The following is a 20,099-nucleotide window of genomic DNA, read 5'->3' as shown; positions in this document are numbered from 1 at the left end:
TGTTGTAATAGTGAGCTTTCTAAATAAATCTAATGGCGTACTAAATTAGGATTTTGTAACGGACAACATCTTATGGAACGCCTTAATGCTGTATATTTAAGTCAGATTACAAACTATCACACGTGGGATCGAGGCAACATGTATTTCCGTTGAAAGGAACGTATAGGTGAAATAGAACGTCCAGCAACGGCAGGCAGGGGTTCGAGTACTTAATCGTTCAGTTTATTCGTATGGACAATTAAACGATACATATACATGGTGTGTACGAATTACGTGTTTCTCTCTTAGGTCTAGTACATCGACAGCGATCGAAGGCGCGTACACGGCATCGAAACGATGCTGGGTACCCCGCCACGATTGCGTAAACTACGTTTAATGATAATAATAAAAATTAAGTATAACTACCCTGTAAAATACGTAATGCGAAAGTTCATTGATATTCGTTTATATTTAATCGTGATTGTAATTCACTGATACTCGAGAATGATACTATTCGTTTCGGGGATTAGCGGTATAAATAGGTAATCGCTCTCTGCAATTCACAAGTTTCGGAGGAGATCTATGATATAATCGATTACTCAAGCGATCGACGGTGTCGGGGCAGTGCGTTTTCTCCTGTCGACGCACGATTTAACTATCATCTTTGACATTTTACCGTACAGCTACGGCCAAAGAGGCGTACAGGAAAATATCAGTGACAACTCGCGGGAACGTGAGAAACTTTACTGCCGATATTCTGTATCACCTCGCATTTATATTGATCGGTTCGATCGCAAGAATTCCGACAAAGGTATCGTACGATCGCCGCGCATTCGTCACTTTATTTTTATCCCTCTAATTCGACACTCGTCCGAGTCGCGAGTATCCTCGTTTTTCTACGTATGCGCACGCACGCACGTAACAGCAGAGATCGAATACTTACTTTCTAAAATTCACCTGGTGAGATCGGCGTCGTTAGGCGGCAGGGTGAACCATAGGGAATCGCAAGAAGTTTGCATTTCCGTGTATGGGGTCGTGTCATAAGTTCGCGACGGTTTTTTTTTTTTTTTTTCAAATGGAAATTTGAGAAAACACTGCGACAGCTTACGACACAAACCAGTAGACTGGCCGTGACGTGCGCATACCGAGTTCGCCTTACGCGAGAAACCGCGTATCCTGCCAACGTGAAAACAGAAGCTCGATGAATAATTCGCAAGGTTCATCGATACGCGATGAGAAAATGATTTTCTACGAACCCTACTTTCTCCCATCCCGGACACGTCATCCCCAGCAAAGTGGTTTTCTTGACAATACAATGCGTGCTGTCGCGCGTTAACAAAATAAACGACAGCCGGGCTGAACAGAGATCGACCAAAGAGTTTCCAAGGATCTGTATTCGAATACGGATGCACGCAAGTACAATCGTGAAATGCAACGAGTATGTGTGTGTATATATATATTTATAGATATAAAAAAAAAAAAAAAAAAAAAAATGCGGTATGTTTCCATCGTTCGTCGTTTAATTTTTAGTTTGCCGTATCGGTGGTTTTACAAATTCAAACGAACTGAACGATGCGCCAGCAGCGGATTTGACTCGCGCGTAATTGAATGGTCCCTAAAATAAACAGAAATGAATCGACTTGGTCTGGCGTTTAGCGAAACTGATCTGAATCGTCCTCAAGAAAAACGCACTCGAAGTTACAATCTCGGTGAAAACAAGTTCGCAATTCTACAAATTTTACAGTTCGTGGTTTCGTCGGAACAAGCTTTTCACGGATCGCTTATGCGCACGACGGGAACGTGGCCACGTGAAATAAAATACTGAACGGACATTGAATACGTTTACGTTCGACTCGCACGTTCAACATTTTCTCACCCTGACTTCTTAGATCTACGATATTAAACGTGACATCGTCTTTCTCCCGACGCATTAACAAATTTTTTTTTTTTCCTCTTGTTTTAAGATACGTAAAAAAAAAGGGAAGGTATAAAATCGATACCGTGTTACTTATAATCCATCGGGGCTTTTGGATGACAAGTCACGGCCACCGTTTACGATGTCACTTGACAAGTGTAATCGCTATGTTTAACCATCGGCAACGATGATCTCGCGTCGCGACAACAGCTCCGAGTTTTCCCTATATATTTTTTTTTCCTTTTTTTTATTATAAATATCTAAGGTACGACATTGGTAAGTTATATATATATATATATATATATATATTTATATATATATTTTTTTGTATGTATTTATATATTTGTATGTAGCGTAACCGGCTTCATATTTCTAGGAATCAATGCAGTTATTCTCGACGCTGCAGTGATCGCGTAACACGATTTTTCCGTACCCTGTCTCATTCGCGTAAAAACAAGCTTCAAAGTTGCCCCGCACTCTTCGTGTGTATATGTGTATGTAATACATTTCCGTGTGCGTGTCTGCCTTGTGTGTGTCTGCGAGAGTATTCGTGTGTGTCGTGTGATGTTCGCTCGTAGGAACCTCCCGTTCCACGTTTATTCGTCAAAAAATTCTTTAGATCTCGATCGATACAGGGTGAGAGTAAAACGACGACGACGCCTAGTCTGTGTTAAAATTACTTAAGAGCCTCACTAGTCCGTTTCTCCGGCGAGAATTGGGCGCTGGCACGGTTTCAGAGATCGGTGTCGTACCAGGCTGCAACCTGATTGTTATCTTGCGGCGGTGCCGGAAGCTCTTCTAAATGATCGAAACTCAGGTCGCCCTCGTGCGCTACGTCCATAGTGTCCATTGCGCCGTATGTCGACCCTCCACCTATCTCCAATCCTTGCATCGAATCTACTGGTATCTGGCCATACCCTGTATAGGTAGAAAGTTCACGATAAATCCAAACATCGTCCGTTCCAACGTACTCGGTTTTATCGACAAGAAACTACACTGCTAAAGACTCTGCTAAAATTTCCTCAACCAGTAGAGCACAACTTTGCACAGTACTCGCGAAAGACTTTTTATTTTCTTCTCGACGAGGAAAGAAACCATTCGGTACTTGTCAATAACGAAACGAAAGTGAACGACAAAGATGATCGCTTCAAATCATTAACCATTGGAAGACTTCTGGTGATTCGAGTAACCATACGCAAGTATAGATTATTTGTGTCCCGTGTAGATTTCAGAATAATTATTCTCTCTACTTACACAGTATTTATTAGATGAAATAGTGAATTTTGTTATAATGAATGGAATTTTTGTATGTTATCAAATTGTAGGTTTGATGTATCAATGTATCGTAAACAGACGTGTAATGACAGTATAATAACGACCTCTATGAATAATAGAATATCATCTAACTTATATCTGATGAAGTTTAAGTTGTACAAGAGTCTCAAACGACGGCAGAGGTCAAACTAGAATATACTAATACAAGTGTTTTTTTTTTCTATTACATTTTTTTTTTTTTTCGTAAATATTACAAATTCATTTAATTCAAATCAAATTGAAGAGAAGTCGTCCTGCGGTTAAATCCAGAAGCATAATGACGCGTAAAAAGAAGTAAACTCTCGTCAAGAGAAGGGAGAGAGAGATGAGAATTTAGCGGTACAAGGGTCGACACGAAACAACGTATGCATGCGTGAAATGATAGCCACGAGAAGTATGTAATGAAATGCGCGATGTAGGAGGAAGGAATTCGAGAAACTGAAATTAGATTCGCCATCTTGATCGCGCATTGAATCCGCGATGCTTTCTTCGCGGCTAACGAATTTTCTTCACGGATACTCGATCGAATTAACGGATAACGGATTACAATCGCGAAAGCATCTTATCTAATTACTTACGAATACGTTTTTTATGCTTCTTTCCACCATAAAGTATGTTCAATTAGAGAAAAGATAACGAAAATACGAGTACAACCATGCATGAAACTTTGTGTAAATAATAAATTACAGAAAACGCTATATAAATTTGTGGGTTTTAATTTAAAAAAAAAAAAAAAAAAAAAAGAAACAAAAAAGCATTCGCAAAAAACGTGCATTACATATATGTATAATATTTACAAAATTCAGTGGAAGGTGTATTACGACGAGAGTGTGATATATTCAACGTGTACACAACGAAAAGCGTGTAAAGAAATCATTGAAGCGATTAATAAAAAAAAGCACAGAACAGTACGTAAGAGCTGAGTGTCACCTATGTTACTGCGAGATACTGTTGATAGCCTGTATTTTAATATAAGTCCGTCGGTTAAGCTGCTGTTAAAACAACATAGAATTAAATGCATTGCTTACTTTTCTTTCTTCTTATCGTCGATAATATTAAGAAATAGAGGGGGTTATCGGAAAGTTTTCTCAGAAAATCGTATCATACAAGTAGAAGACAAAAAGGCACGAGCACATAAACCCGCATTACCATACCAATCTGTTCCCGATGCACGAACGAAGGAAGGACGAGTTTGTTTTCGACAGAGAAACAGAGGTTCTCGGCAAACCATAAGGCGTATCAAAGATCACGGTGACGAACCATAAACCCATTCGAAGCTAGGTCTCGTCAAGACAGTACACTGGAGCTGGGATTTTTTATTCTCTTATCCATAAGGAAACTATCTTGTAATCGAGACAGAATTCTACAAATTTTGTTTACGAAGAAACATGCTTGAAGAAACTCTTAAAGATCTTCCGTGAATATTGCAAATACACCGAACTCAAAGCTGACGGTACTTAAATTAAATTTAGATTAAACTTAAATAGTTAGATTAAATTAACACTCAGATAATACTAGAAGTTTTTGGATATTTCAAACACGTACTCGCAATTTGTAGAAAAGCTACTTGTAATTTTTACACACTTTCTTCCGTTACTATACGATGTACAATTACTATTGATTACATTACTAGCATCGAACGAGACAACTGATTGCAGGCTTCGAATGGGTTAAAAATCGCGGAGAGAAGAAATTTGTAGATTCACCTACGTTCGACCGAGCGTATGGATCTTTCGAAAGCAATAATCGGTTAGATAGGATAACGCTCGTGACTTACCTTGCGGTTGGTACCCTCGGCCTCCGTGGCTGCTGTGTACGCTAGGGGGTCCTTGTCCATACATACCATCATAGCCTTGATCAGGGCCAAGCATGTCCTGAAGATTAGGTAGCTCAGATCAACACAAAACCTATCTTCTGTTGTAGGCGTGTCATTAATACCCCGGCGAGAGTATAGGTCGACAAGATACTCGTCGACGATATCGTCGGACAAGTCGCGTCGAAAATTAGCGTTTAAAGACGGCACGATATGCATATGTATATGCGTATGATAATCTGCGCGTGACGCGTTCGTTGCGTTTAAGGAGTACTATCGCGGCTCGTTTTTTCTTTTCTTTTCTGTTACACAGCCTGCAAGGGGTGATACACGAATGGAACGAAACGCATTCCCATGCATAACGTAACGTTGCAAACTGAGGATCATAATAAAGTCGTCGCTGTACATTTATTACAGGTTCCATTGCTCCATTAGGCACGACCCTGGGGGCCCCGATTCTCAGCTCATGAATAACGCGTTAATGACTCGGATATACATATAGAGTGTCCAAAAAAAAATGAATACACGCAATTTATCAGCCCATAAATCGACAACTTTTTTTCCTTTGTCTGTTGCACGTTTCGTCGTAATAATGGAAAACGCTAGTCACGCGTTTGAACATGAGCGGGTACGTGAAGCGTACCTCGATATCAATTTAGACTTGTTACGTCAAACGTTAGCTCTAAAAGAAATAAATTTGTACGAAGATTCAACCCTATACCTTTACTATGGGGACAGAGAAACGTGGATTTTCGAAAAGTGTGTACGTATTTTTGTTGGACCTCTCTACGTGGAAATTTGAAGTGAACGTGTAACGAAGTCGAAGCTGAAGCATCAATTTGAACGGTAGTTATGAACGTATGCGCAACAAATGATAAAAATGTAGCGGTAACACCTATCTGAAAATTGATCATCGACACTACCTTAAAACTACGTGTCTGTACACTCTAACCGATTCGTTTCATTTTTTCACGTTAATTCTCCCGCGAAATCAACATCGAACGGTATCTAAGTTGTGCGAACTGGAATAATGGATTAACGACATTCACTTTTGCAAACTATCTAGTTTTTACATTTCTAAACTTACATGGCGGGGTTGGATTACGTATGCAAGTACTCGTTACTAGTCAGATATAATCGCTATGTCGCTATTATGTTCTCGTGGCTTAATTTACTTAACACGATGTAACCAATCGCACAGAAGGAAATTACTATTCTGCTCTAAACGCCGACTTTATCGCAAGCTGTCCTACAAACCTGATTTCTGGAATCTATACGAAAGCTAGCACGGAATAGCAAATACGGAGGTGCTGATTCTTATCGCAGCAGCGGATGCCGTCAGACAAAAACGGTAAATTAAAATTTAAAAAAAAAAAAAAGAGAGATAAGAATATAAAATAAAAGGAAAGATAACCTATGTTACAAAGTGTTTGGAAAAAAATAAATTTAGCCACGGCATAAGCGAGGCATGCATCGATATCACGTGTTACAGTACCTGCAAAACTGGAGGCATCCCAAAGTCAGCGTTCCAGAGATTGGTATCGTCACGGAACAAAGAGTTCGTGAGTTCCATTGACAAACGTTTCTTGTATTCTTGCGGTTTGTCCTCGCTCATGCGGAATAACACGGCTGCCGCGTAAGTCGCGACACCCTCATTCCTAGAATGAAGCAACTCCGTCAAGGGAGCAGTAGCGCCTTCTTGTTCGATCATCTCAGCACCCTCCTTATCATCGGCAAGCTCGCAAAGTACTCCAGCCGCTACGCGTTGAATATTTTCGATCTCATTGAATAGCAACTGTAACACGAATGAATCGATTACGTGTCATTTAATAAAATCAAAATTAAGGGTTCTTTAAATAACTTTTTGTAATTCCGTTTGAAACGTGCGAATGGAAGATAGTATATCTTGAATGTACGGACCTGCACGAAAATCGGAATAACGTTCTGAGATCTGATGATGACCCTATTGTGTGATTCTCTCGCGAGAATATGGAGCGCTCCTACGGTACCTTCCACTATTTCTTCCATGCGTACACCGCTATCCACGTACGCACCCGACGTTTGCTGGCTTCCAGTGCTTGCCACGGATGATCGTTGCTGCTAGATACGTAGGACATATTTGGTCATTGAAAGCATTATACGGCTATGTCTGCGAGTAGAATTGTTTGAAATTGATACTCACCCGCTGTGTATCGGGGAAAGCGTGCATCAAAAGCCTAACGAGATGGTGAATTGCTCCGTGGTCGCGAAGCGGGCCGTGATTTGCAGGACAAAGTGCCAAATTACGAATTAATCCAATCACAGCTTTGACAAGCGGCCAACGTGAAGATGGATGTAGAAGCTTCACTATGACCTGGATGCCATAATTCAGTCGGACAGAATTCTGTGCCGTTTCTGCCTCTCCGTGACGTGACGTCAAATGACGGAGCGCGCACACCGCTGGTTCGCTGATCTCTTCTCGGCTATCTGCATAAATGATGGTACGAACGAGAGCATCGACGCCGCCCACCTGACATACCGTTACTTTGTTGCGTTGGTTGTTGCAAGTAAGATTCGACAAGATACCAGCAGCACAGGTGACGACATTTACGTCGGTCGAGCTAAGCACTTGTACGAGACTCTGTAGCAAACCTTCCAATCCGTCGACTTTGGTGCCGGCGTCCGACAAATTTCGTAGCGTCCACAAACAGTTTTGGACGAGTCTCTGACTCGGGTTACCGAGATGCATGGAAAGTGCTTGCATGCCACCCGCTTCGACTATCGCCGGTTTATTGCTAGGACAAACTGATAACACTTTCAAGACTCTGGAAGTTGTCCACAGAAGCTTCTCGTAATCGTATGAACGCATAATGCGTACTAGCTCTATTGGTCCTTGCGAAGCTAATATGATTAACTTGCTCTCCTGATTACCAAATGCAAGAATTTGCAGACAATCCGTTACTATAGCTAAGAATTTTACATTGTTTCGTTGAAGTAGAGCGACCATTTTTTGCAAGCCCCCGGCGAGACGCACGGCCATTTTAGAACCATCCTGATGTAACAGTAAATTATGAAGCGTCGTTATGGCGTAGAACAGAACGGATTCCATCGGAGAGCTCAAGAGTTTCACGAGAGCAGGTATACCACCGCTCTTGAAAATAGCCAGCAAACCTTGTCTGTGATGAGATAAATTATGCAATGTGCCAACTGCTGCTTTTGTCGATTCAAGATCATCACTGTTTGAGATGGCGCGAACTAACGCAGCTACCATTTGAGAACTGTTCATGATAGCGTGACGAGAAGCCTCTTTCTTCGACAATTGGTGAACCACCATTGCTGCTTTAGATACAACAACTTGGTCCTCGTCGTTTAACAACTTAATTAATTCTGGTATTGCACGAGTTGCTAGGTCCGCGTCGTCCTGATAGTTTATCAAGTTGACGACGGCATGTTTCAACATTTGACTTGGTTCTGCCAATCTCTGTACAGCGGTCGGTTGAGCCGGATCAAATTGCGTCGAAGGGATTTCAATACCCTCTTCCAAAGTTTCCGGAAACATCGCAGCGCGAACACGCTGAGATCTCGTGTGACTCAACTGTTGATTCATTTCGTCGACTTGGTCTTGAGTAAACCCTTGGGCGAACCCCTGGTCCAAGTCGAACATTAATTGGTCGCCTTCCATCTCGTCATCCTCTTTACCAGACAAGGATGGCGCTTGGGTGACGGCGCCAGAGTGTATGCCCGAATCACCCATGTATGAATTTTGTTGCCACATTAGGGTCTGCTCTTTGGCAGAACCCATGGGTAGATCCCCCAGACCTTGATAATTTCCATGAGACACTAAAAATTCGAACGCACATAGTACATATATCTTTTACAACATTGTTATGTTCATTGATGTGAAATGTACTTACTCGGTCTGGACTGGTTTGAAGACATTTGATAACTCATGGCTCCTACGGGAGAGTCTATCCACACCTAGGGTAAAGAAACACTGTGATATACAGGGGCAATAACTATTAGCACCTCGAATATCATTGATACTATAAGTTTCACAGAAATATTTGCTGAAATAAAATTGCACAGTACAAAGGGGGTCATCCGGTGGTGATAATAGTTTTTTGCAGGTAAAGGTACTTCAGACTTCCAGAAGATCTTAAAACGAGTTCAACAAGCTATACATAAGATCATTGAATTCGTTTTAAGATCCTTTGGAAATCTGAAGTACTGTCCAATTTTATTTCAGAAAATATTTCTGTGAAACTTATAGTTTCAAAGATATCTGAGGTGCTAATAGTTATTGCTCCACCCTGTATATGTGTATAATTGCTATTTTCAATAAAGCCAGGATTCATTCAAATAATCTAATACATGTATCAGGATTAAGCATCCAGATTAAAAATTGGTAATCTAGTATAATGATGTTATGATTATGGATGTTCGATTCTTAATCACTTTCTAGAAAATCAATCTTTCTTGAAGAATTCTTTTAATCGATTCTTGTATTCTGGCACGAATCCAATCTCTCAGTCAAGAATCGATTCGTTAAATCCCTTGTGAAACGTTAAAGCAAGTTTGGGCAATTTCTTATAAAGTACATAGAATTTGTTCCTCATTAAGCGTTGTTGCCAAACAATACCTGCCAATTGTAGAGATGTCCGTTTCAATGGAGCATTTATTTTCAAAAGCAGGCAATATTATGACCAACAATCGCAGCCAAATATCATCGTACCATCTGCAACATTCACTATTTTTAAATTTCCTTCTGTTCCACACATGACCGATTAACACTATTCGTTTGCAAACTTAATTTCTAACCAATTCTTTCTTTTCTAATGATATAAATATTCAGATCTAACCTAAGCATTTCAAAGTATACATGAAATATAATTAACAACTAGAAAAACATTTATTCGAATCGATTTGCAAAAGATTGATTTTGTAGGCTCAATTTTTTACTGATTGAAAAGCTGATTTAAAAACTGATTTGAAATGAATTTTCTGACAAGAATCGAACATCTCTGCACACGTTCGCGTTCTACATCGAGCAAAGTAAAGTAAGAAGACACATCGTACGAATTGGAGTACAGCTCCTCCGAGTCCCGTAACGACAACGAGGAAAAAAAGGAAAGTCCCGAATTTCACGAAGCCAAGCGTAAACTCGTCTCGTTAGAAGATTCGAAGACGCCGAGACGCGCGTAGGGTCAGTGCACCGTATCACGAAGAATGGAAGGAGGATGAGACCGCACGGAATGTGGCCACGATCGAAAGATTCTTCTCTCTAAGCGTTCACGCAGCTTCCGTTTTTATCTTGGAACAAACACACACGACACCGAGGGATGCCTCCGTCTGCTCGAATATGGCAGAAAATCGCTGAAGCTAAAAGTGCACACGAGGCGCGAACGTTTCTCGAATCCCGAAGGTAGAGGGACGCGCGTGGGCGTGCGGCACAACAAAGCCTCCGAGAATGCAATGCATCACCATTTTCCAAGGATCCACGGGCGGCGGAAAGCGGAGAGCGGCAGGGGAGTGAAAACGGAAGAACGGGCGAGAGATACATTGACTACGATATACGCTGGCGGGAGAGAGAAAGGGGACAGAGAAGGAACACTTTGACACACCCAGCGTAAACACCGCCGTCACGGAAATGACAAGTTTTTTTTTGCCCCCCTATCGGTCGACGTACGTAATGGCGAACGATAAAATTCTACAGTGCTTACCGTAACGCGAGGATCGACCGAAGGCGATTTCGTGAATCGTGCTCGAACGAGGACACGGGTGACTCACTACCGTGACGCTCGATCCGGAAAATTCTCTTTTAGCCCCGACAACCGAACTCTTCTCCACCTATCTCTTCTCTCCACACGGAACACACTTGGCCTGTCTTCGCACAGATCCGTCAACTAAAGATGGCGGAAAACGACGCGCAACCTGCGACACTACCGCCACCTGTCGCCCGCACTGACTCGAGCCCTCAGCGGTGCTCATCGTATTATTCGCGGCTGGAGCACCAACTGCAAAGGGAAAGATTGAAACGCTTCCAGGACGCCCCTGAGACGACCGCGGCGTTGGCATCGCTACTAACTCAAACAAACTCTAAGTAAAATGAATCACGGACGGGGTGTGACTTGGTTTAGTGTACATAGTGTGCTCAACCATATCCAGGGCCGAATAACTCTGTCGCCCGCAGTGGCGCTCATCGGATTTTCGCGATTGGAGTCCAAATTGTAATGGGAAACTAGAGGCGTAATTTTTAGGTAATTTTTTGGATGTTATGGGGGGAAACTATTAGGTCTTTATTAAAATAATAAAAAAAGTAGTTCTGGTGCCCATGATTCCGGCTGTTCCTCTTGTCCAAAACAAAAGAAATTAAAAATATTATTATAATATACGAGTTTAGGTATTCAGTGATATATTCCTGGTCAGATTTAGTATGTAGCTTATTATTGGCGCACATAATTTTACAATTTAAAATTGTAGTACCTATTGGTCCAGACTTGCACATATGTGCTTTCTTTTTCCCTATCACATTTACATCGTTTTACATAATTTCTTATTTTCTTACATTCCGTTAAATGTCTATCGGGGTCCACTGGCCCCCCTATAGCTCGAGTGCCCCAGGATCGCTAAGCCCGTTCTATAGCTGGGTGGGTGCATGTTACAGCCCCCGATGGTTTGTCCTAATAATACAAAAATGGACTCGAATTTTCCGTACAAGCCGATACATATGTATTCAAGTACCAGGAGCTCGTTAAAACGAAAACTCGAATGATCTGTCGATACGTCAGAAGAAAGTATGCCAGGTGTTGAAACAAGCAATAACCCTGTAACGTTCCAATATCTCGTGGCCAGGGAGACTGAAGGATATAATATCCCGCGGCCTCGGAGATCAATTTCAATTAAAAGACAATTCTCCAGGACATGGCAATTTTTTAATGGATTCCAGTGGATATTTGTCCATCCACTGCGGCCGAGAATTTCTGATCGAGTCCGGGAGTAAATCGTGTAGCCGGACAGCTAGAATGCGCGCAAAATAACAGACACTGGAGTCCAAAGTAAAATATACTGGCCGTTTGGCGGGAACACCATTCGTTATCGGCTGCGCCCACGCCGATTAATTTTCGGATGCGTGATGGCGGTGCCGTTCCTTCCGTTCCGTACAGTGATGATACATTTTACGTCAGCGCTGATATTGAACGGATAATCGGAAAAAAGGAAAACACGCTACGAGGTATATCATCCAACGGCGATATTTCAATATCGACGGGTAGCTTCCTCGAATAAATTTGCGCCCGTTCTTTTAATTAATAACGAGCAATAACGGCCTTTCACATAATTCGAAAGATAAACGAAATGGTTCCTCTTTCCCTGATTTTCGTTCGCTTCCATTCATCGTGAGGGTAAACGGCGGTTACATCGAGAATTTATTAATCGCGTGACTGCTTTTTCCATGACTGAAATATTTTAGTTTTATTTTACGATAATTCCACGCGCACAGTTGCGCCAAATAAAAATGTCTGTACGCGCACTCTCCTTTGAAATTAAATCGTAAGATAAGGGGGTCGCTTGATGGTGGACCTTGCGACCAGGTGACCAGTCGATCATGTTTGATTCCGCGCATTTCAAAGCAGACGCGATTGTGTACCTGTTAACGAGTAAAGTATTACCCAACCGAGGAGAAACAGTCTTTGATATACGAACAGAATCTCATCGGAGCGGCTAGAAACTGCAGCGTCTTGATAAGTGTCGTCGATAATATGGTAATAACGATTCATAGCGAAGAAGAGTTTCGCATTAAATCTAAGCGAAGCTCTCGAAGTCGATCCACGCCAAGAATCGAGTTTAAAGTCACGGCTGTCACGGTGACAAATACTCCGATACGCTTCGGACTTGGCGTGCTTGTACGATTGAACTCGGAGAGAGACTCAACTGGATGCAAAAGGGCTATCTCTATACCGCTAATATATCTCGACGGCATGCTTATTAAAGTACTCTATAAAGGATAAGGAGGTAAATTGTATTTCAATCGAAGGAATCATTATTTTCGTTCCACGAAAGACCTCGGGGCTGGAATATACCGAACGGGCGGACACTTTTACGATGATTCATATCGAGAGAGAATACGTAACTTTTTTCCTCGTGAAACATTTATTTATTTGTATAAGAGTCGACTACGACGTATTCTCGTAGGTTTCATTTATTTACGAGCCTAAAGGGGGAGCGCGTAGCCCACGCTTCGCTATATCCGGAGGATACTGCCCTCCTTAACCAGATCGGCGCAACCCAGGCGTTTCGTATTCCTCCGCGAAAAAATGACGCGCAAAGGTCGTTCCGCGTTCGATCGATCGAGGGAATCGACGATCGACGAAACTAGTCCCGTCCATTAAAGCGGCGATTTCGTTTCTCTCGGTCGACGTGCCTCTCTGTCGCTCTCCCGCATTCTTGATTCCTTAAATTTCGCGGCCGGCCCCTCGAAAAGAGCACACGGCACCGTCTTGGAGGCAGACCCAGGTAGAGCATAGAGGGTGACAGATGCCTGTTCAACGGTGTGTCTCCCCACCTACGCGGCATGCTGCTGACACGAGCGTTTATGTCTGCATAAATTCTCATTTGAGCCTCGATAATAAAGTAAGCACACGAGGGCGACGGACACACGTTGCCCGGTTCGGCGAGCACAGGCTGATACATAGATCACCGTTGAGCGTGGGGCAAGAAAAGGAGGAAGAGTGGAGCAGGGTTGCAGGAGACGGGGCCAGAGGGGTATGAGGTGCTCAGGGGCTGAGAGGTTCGCAGGGGTGGAGAGACCAACGATGGCTAGGCATATATTTATGTGTATCTATATAAGGTGCACACGGGCACGTTTGCCTTTCGAACGAGTCACTACACAAAGCTGGACGCACGCACGTACACAGCATTCTCGAGATGCAGCGTGCTTAATTATATGCATTCTCAGAATCTACGTGGGTCTCCTTCGCCTAATGTCCGTGTATACTGCAATGCCTCGTGTTTACGCAGCGAAAGAGAGGAACAGTCACCGGTGCCTCATTTACTGCCTCATACTGGGATAGCAGAAGTCACGAGCCATCGCTATTTCTTCCCCGACCCCTTCGATTATTCAAACTTTACGATCGATTCGAGATTAAGTTTATTAGTCGGGTATCGAGAAAATGCTGTACGCGGGTACGAATGAAGGGTGCTTGCGACTGAGCGCTGGAGGATCCAGAGGATGTTGGGCTATTCTACGTTATTGGGTACGGCAAAAATGTGAATGAACTTCGGGCCATAGCTTGGTCCGCAGAGATTCACTTCTACAGGGCCTCGAGACCTATGAAATAATAATATTAGATCGGTAAGAAATTAATGTCGACTTTCGAACTTTCGGCTGTTTAACTATTGAGTAATGAATAATTTATTTCAGAGGCCATTTTGATCGCACTTCTTAACTTTTTGTTTCGTGGAGTTAATCCTTTTGTAGAACGAACGGATCAATTGATTCAAAGAACGCTCAACTCTAATATCCAGCCATAAATCGATAGAGGCTGGCATTCGTCCTGTTCTGAAACTTGGCGACAACGTCGACGATGATCAAGCACAAGGAAGTTCCGGCTATTTTCGGCGGAACCCGAAGGTGCGAAAAGGTGTGGAATGGTCACTCCCGTCCCGGGGGAAGAAAACGAGCCAACGTAGGAACTTTCGCAGACACAGTCGTATCGTCTGGCGTAGTTGATGGAGTAGTCTCGTGGCTAATGTCGAGCCGAGGGTGGCGGACACAGTCAGCGTCGTGGACGACGAACGATACCCGATTCATCACCGGGTCCAACGGAAGGGTCTCACGCGATTCCCAAGACACAGACAAATCAAGGGAGTGTCGAAAATCAACGGAGGAACCGCGGGAGGACCGATGAGTAGTTTCGCGCATCAGGATTGATGGCGACCGGCACTCCCACGAGGATTACAACGATCGAGGCAAGTTGGAATGTGTAATGCGCACACGCGCGTGGCTCTCGCGTTATTTCGAGCACGATTTGTGCGGGCTCGGTGGAACATTAGAGTTGTTTCAGCTTTGGGTTTTCGTTTTAACGTTTGGAAGGCTAGTTGGCGCTCGCGAATTAGCGTAATTTATGAGCATGCGTGCTGAACAAATGAACGCACGATGAGAGAGGCGTTCCTAGGATACTTGCCGTCCGGTTGCAATCTCGAATTTGTCGCCTACCTTCCCGTGAAAAATGATTTCCATCGATTACACTTATTTGTTGTCTTTATGCATTTCTGAACGTATCTCGACTACGAGATGCAATGGAGAAAGTATCCTTTTACGTGCAAAAACGTATCGATGACCTTAAAAATTGATCAGATTTCGAGACGATGAACAAACGAAAAATTGTTGCAGTGTATTGGTTCTCTTTTGTATATCATCACGATAGGAAGAAATATTCGAGTGATCTTGTTTAGGTGGACCACTCTGCCTTCGTATCGGTAAAGAAAGCTATTGATTGGTTTGTGAAAAGACAACCTCCAATTTGGATAGACTGTCGACACTTCGCTACGAGACCTCAATGGCGAGGTCCTTCGAGAGTGCATGTCATAAGGGTCAAAACATTTTCTAGCATCCTCGCATACGAATCCGTGTGTACGGTGCAATATTTGTTGTATGGCACCACCAGAAAGGCGGAGAATTAATTTCTACACCTAATAATAGCAAAGAGTGGCAATGGGGCTGAGCGGGTAAGGAATGGCTGCGGGATAGGGGGATACGAGGGTAGCGTGGTACCGGAGCACCTCGTCGAGATGGTATCCGGGGCGTGCCTCGTGTACCGCGGCGTCGTCGAATCGAAACCCTTGGCGAAGGTCATCGAGATCACCGCACTCGGCACGTCGATCAGACGATTTTGTGCGGCACACCTGCGCTCAGGCTTATCCGGTCTGCGCGGAGCGGCTTCTCGCGCGCACAGCGTGTGGGTGCGGGCTGACAGCTCCTATCGGAATGGCTCGGATAGGTTATTGGAGGTCCTCAAATGGTATCGAACAAGGTTCTGCTGGAGCGCGCGGGAGGGGTGATAAGAGGGAGCGGTTTCTCTAAGTATCGCGAAAGGCACGCATACAATCTAGCGTCACGCACACGTGGCACGTCGCGAGTCCTGTACACCTCGTGTGTGCACGAGCTACGAATCCAACTACAATCGTACGGTTCACGAGTACCAACCGAGAACGTGTCCAAACGTACGCCGATTTCCGTACGTGCGGCTCTGGGTCCCCGGTCCGATGTGTGCGTAAATCGAATGCACGCGCGTGTTCAAGTCCGAGATTGGCCGGTCTACTCGATGCCGAGGGAAAAGATACTGCGGGACGTGGCCATCACTGATGAGCCAACCCACACCGTGCGACAGCGACAAACAGGACAGCACCGGGACAGGACAGGACCGTCTCGCTCGGTATCAGGACTGTAAATCCGGGATTTTATTCGCCCGGTATCGAGGTTTATAGTGTCCTCAGTAGTGCGAACCGGTGTGCGTCGTTCGCTCGCGTACGTGTGCCTGAGTTATGTTCAACCGTCTCGCGGCAAGACGTTTGCATATCTCCGCTCCTCCGCACTCCTATACGAACCAACGTCTCCGGGGGAGACGAGCCGAACCGAACCAGAGGAAGGAGAAGAGCAGGAAAGGACGATCCTCTCGGCCTCCATCCCCCTCCCCATCCCTCCTTGGTGGTGGAGAACTCCGTTTACCTCGGTCCGTCATCCTCCGCCTCTGTCCGCGAAACGAGACCTTCCTGAAAAACGCGCGGTTTATCTTGGCCCTCGGTATCCCCCGTATACATCGGGTATTAACCGGCTGTCCAGCGAATCGAATTTATCGGACGGCCCGGTTTTATCGAACGCCCCCACTTAACGTCCCGCTTAATTAGACACCGGCCGACCGGCGTGCTTAATGACGGAGGAGTCCCGATGACGCCAGGACGAGAGCTCCTACCGTCGTCCCGATCCTCTTTGACGCCCTATCGCCACGACCGCTGGATCTCTCTACGCGGTATCACTCTCAGCTCGTCTCCACGTCCCGGATTCACCGTGGTCCGAATCGCCGACAAACGCCTCGAAAACACCACGGCCCAAACATCCTCTCAGCTCTTCGCTCCGGAACCCTTTTTTTTCCCTTTTCTGCTTTCGTTCCCCATCGCCCGTTGTATTTTCTTCATTTGTTTATTTTCTTTAACGTCTTTATTGCGCTGATATGTAAAGCCGAACGTGCAAGATAAACGCGTGGAATAATATGCTGAAAATTGTGTGGCAGAGGCGAGGTCCGGCTAAAGTGCTCTTTACGGACTAACATCGAATGAATAACTATGGAAGACGAATGTATCATAGTATAGTTAGTAATAGTTACGTTTAAAAGAAACGAACCATATTCTACCGGCACGTACAATCGAATGATAAGAATGATAACGTAACGATAGAGAAACGGAACGCTTCGATATTTGTGTTACAATTGAAACGTCAAGAAAATGGCGAAAAAATGTTGTATCAAGTCAACGTGCAAACATAGTGACGCAAGCACGCCTGTTTAACGTTATCTTCAAAGTTATTTAAAGGTCATTTTCAACATAGTGATCTCATAGGTGATCAACGATACGTGATACGATGACCTTGAAGTGACCTCAGGCTCGGAAGTCTAGATTACATCGACAGAATCGTTAACGTGTAACATTTAATCTCTTGAGCTATTAGGTTTCAAAATAACAACGTACCCACATTATTAACTTGAAACTGTAAGTGCTTACCTACAATCTGATATTGCTATCGAATTATTAAGATAACGTATCGGATTATCGTTTCGACGACGCGGCACACGAAGGAAGAAAAGATCGATCTGATCTTTATTTATAGCACAAGTCGTCGGTCTCTTAGAAAATTAATCAAGCGAACAATTTCCTTGTCATAATACGCCAACCATTTCTGATTGTTGAAATATAACAGTTCCGATAATGTCATTTTAATTAAAATAATATAATTGTTCGCTTCAGAATTGTCATTGACTGATTATACATTTCTGAACTACGGGTCATCTCGAGGTCATAGGTTGTTGCAGCGAACAAAAAAAGTCGACGTAATCATTATTATAAATTCAAACTGTGATTGCTTTGCGTGCACAGACGTTGAAAAGTGTAACGTATGTTTGATGGTAAAGGTCACCTCAAGGTCATTTTATTCCAAGTCATTGAATTCACTTTTTTACTGGTTAACTCGCGGTACGAAAGAATTCTTGGTGTCTTTTAAATGATTCAAGGTAATCTTCTTGTCTCGGGAACCATAAGACGCGAAAGAAATGGAATGCTTCTGTACGATAAGCTCCCCCGAATACAATATATCGCGTACGAAACAGTCTTCCTTAAAATAAATGAATACCAAGTTATTCGAGATGGTAATTGTTTTCGACTCGACTGGATGCAATGGTGCAACAAATCTACACAATTTTTGCATTAATAACTTCGCATTAATAATTTTGCGTACAAGCAAATGTTTTTGAGATATTGGCAACTAGCATATGGAACAACTTTTCTCTGCCAGATACTTTATAGTCTACTTTAAAGTTATCGTTCCCAAACATTGATATCGAAGAGAAATGCACATTGGAAAAGTTGATTTGTAACGAGATTTCGCGTATTTCACCTTTGAAAATGTCTTCTCGCACGGATACGTAAGTAATACCAAATACTGAAATTAATCCTCGTAAATGCATTCATAACGATATGCAAACGTGTGGGCCTGGCTGCGTCACATTAATAATACTTTATGGATATTGAAACAGCAATTTCATAATTTTTCCATGAAATTCAGTTAAAAATCATTCTTTACTCGCTGGCAGTATAGCCATAATCGGTGGCAGGGCTTGGTACCACGACCGTTTCGTAGTATCTCATTGTTAGTCACCTATCGGCTATACCTCCTAGACTCGGTGGCCACTCCGAATATGTTCCGATCCAAGGCCGAAACCAGGATACCTGATGTTGGGAAAACTAGCGTTGTTGTTCACGTCTTCCGATTCATCGAAGTCGTATACCCACAGACTCCGTTCAACTCCAATCATGATCGTTGCGAAGGACGTTTATTCTCGGCTGTCTTCTTACCGATGAAGCCATGCGCAAACAACATCAAGGGACATATCCTTAATCACCGATGACAGGTACGTCTCAAGATAACCAGTTCGGGCTCGAATCACGCGAGGGGGCTGATGCTCTACGATCTCGTGGCGAAACGATGTCGATCGGCTGCAAACGTCGACTGGTACGTATCGAAATTCATGGATCGGTAAGTAGTCGATCCGCGCAGCTACCGAGTTCGCGTCGAAGCGAGAAAACCAGGAAAGAGGGGCAAGGAAGAGACTTCTAGACGACACCGATTACGCTCGATGGTAGTTTTACGGTCGAAGATGGAATAATCGTACATGTTCGTGCTACCGGGCAGCTTTAATAAAGGGAGACGATAAAAGTCGAACGCTCGGACGTCGGCGAAATCGTCGGGACGCATTACGCGGCAATCAGGGAACGATAATTTTCTCGTTACGTGACAGCGATTGGCCAGCACTGTCGGCGCTCGACCAATACCTCGGTCCCTTCTTTCTTTTCATCGGTACTTGGTGGACGAGGAACGAATCTTTGCTGGTAATCAGGCTCGATGGCAACGCGACATTAAAATTATGAACGTGCATCCGTCCCGTGCGGACTCCTTTGATCCTTCCTGTACCACTTCTTTGCTCTTTCACCTTTTTCTGGCCTCGAGACGTTTCCTGCACTGCTTCTTTGCTCTTTCGCCTTTTTCATCGCTTGTAATCCTTTCTGACCCTCTGTGGGTCTAGCCCGTGTCCAGCCGTGATTTGAGAACGGGCACAGCGCGATTCAAGTGTAAAGAACACTCTTTGGAGGAATAAGAATGAGAATACACCCCCGTTCATAAATATGTGGACACTTTCCACGTCCAATGAAGAGTTACACCGTGAATTATTCCAAGAAGGTTATTAAATCCGCTACAGGGTTATCAGGAACGTGCTCATTACTGAGCGTATCAGTAATAAAATTACAATTAAATCAAACAGTACACATTACGGT

At 43.7% G+C, this 20,099-nt stretch overlaps 1 protein-coding gene across 6 annotated transcripts; it reads right to left on the bottom strand.

Moving 5' to 3' along the window:
* Nucleotides 1-200: 200 nt before the first annotated feature.
* On the bottom strand, nucleotides 201-11,184 carry LOC128897118 (armadillo segment polarity protein). Of its 6 annotated transcripts, none has more exons than XM_054160814.1 (8): nucleotides 10,721-11,174; nucleotides 9,640-9,735; nucleotides 8,915-8,978; nucleotides 7,204-8,840; nucleotides 6,942-7,121; nucleotides 6,517-6,816; nucleotides 4,986-5,082; nucleotides 201-2,812 (listed from the first exon to the last, which is right to left on the bottom strand). In XM_054160814.1, the coding sequence occupies exons 3-8, from the start codon at nucleotides 8,949-8,951 to the stop codon at nucleotides 2,628-2,630; spliced, it is 2,436 nt and encodes an 811-aa protein (XP_054016789.1). In that variant the 5' UTR covers nucleotides 8,952-8,978; nucleotides 9,640-9,735; nucleotides 10,721-11,174; the 3' UTR covers nucleotides 201-2,627. The 6 variants fall into 6 exon arrangements, 5 of the variants coding, with proteins under 5 accessions (XP_054016789.1, XP_054016809.1, XP_054016779.1 ...); XR_008462215.1 differs by lacking the exon at nucleotides 9,640-9,735 and adding an exon at nucleotides 4,139-4,200 and having other exon boundaries at nucleotides 2,673-2,812; nucleotides 10,721-11,184; XM_054160834.1 differs by lacking the exon at nucleotides 9,640-9,735 and having other exon boundaries at nucleotides 6,942-7,118; nucleotides 10,721-11,181.
* Between the last annotated feature and the right edge of the window lie 8,915 nt (nucleotides 11,185-20,099).

Source organism: Hylaeus anthracinus, unplaced genomic scaffold, assembly GCF_026225885.1.
Source record: "Hylaeus anthracinus isolate JK02 unplaced genomic scaffold, UHH_iyHylAnth1.0_haploid 0, whole genome shotgun sequence".
NCBI classification, from domain to species: Eukaryota; Metazoa; Arthropoda; class Insecta; order Hymenoptera; family Colletidae; genus Hylaeus; species Hylaeus anthracinus.
The sequence above is the reverse complement of the archived record's forward strand: the minus strand, read 5'-3'. Positions and strand labels throughout refer to the sequence as shown.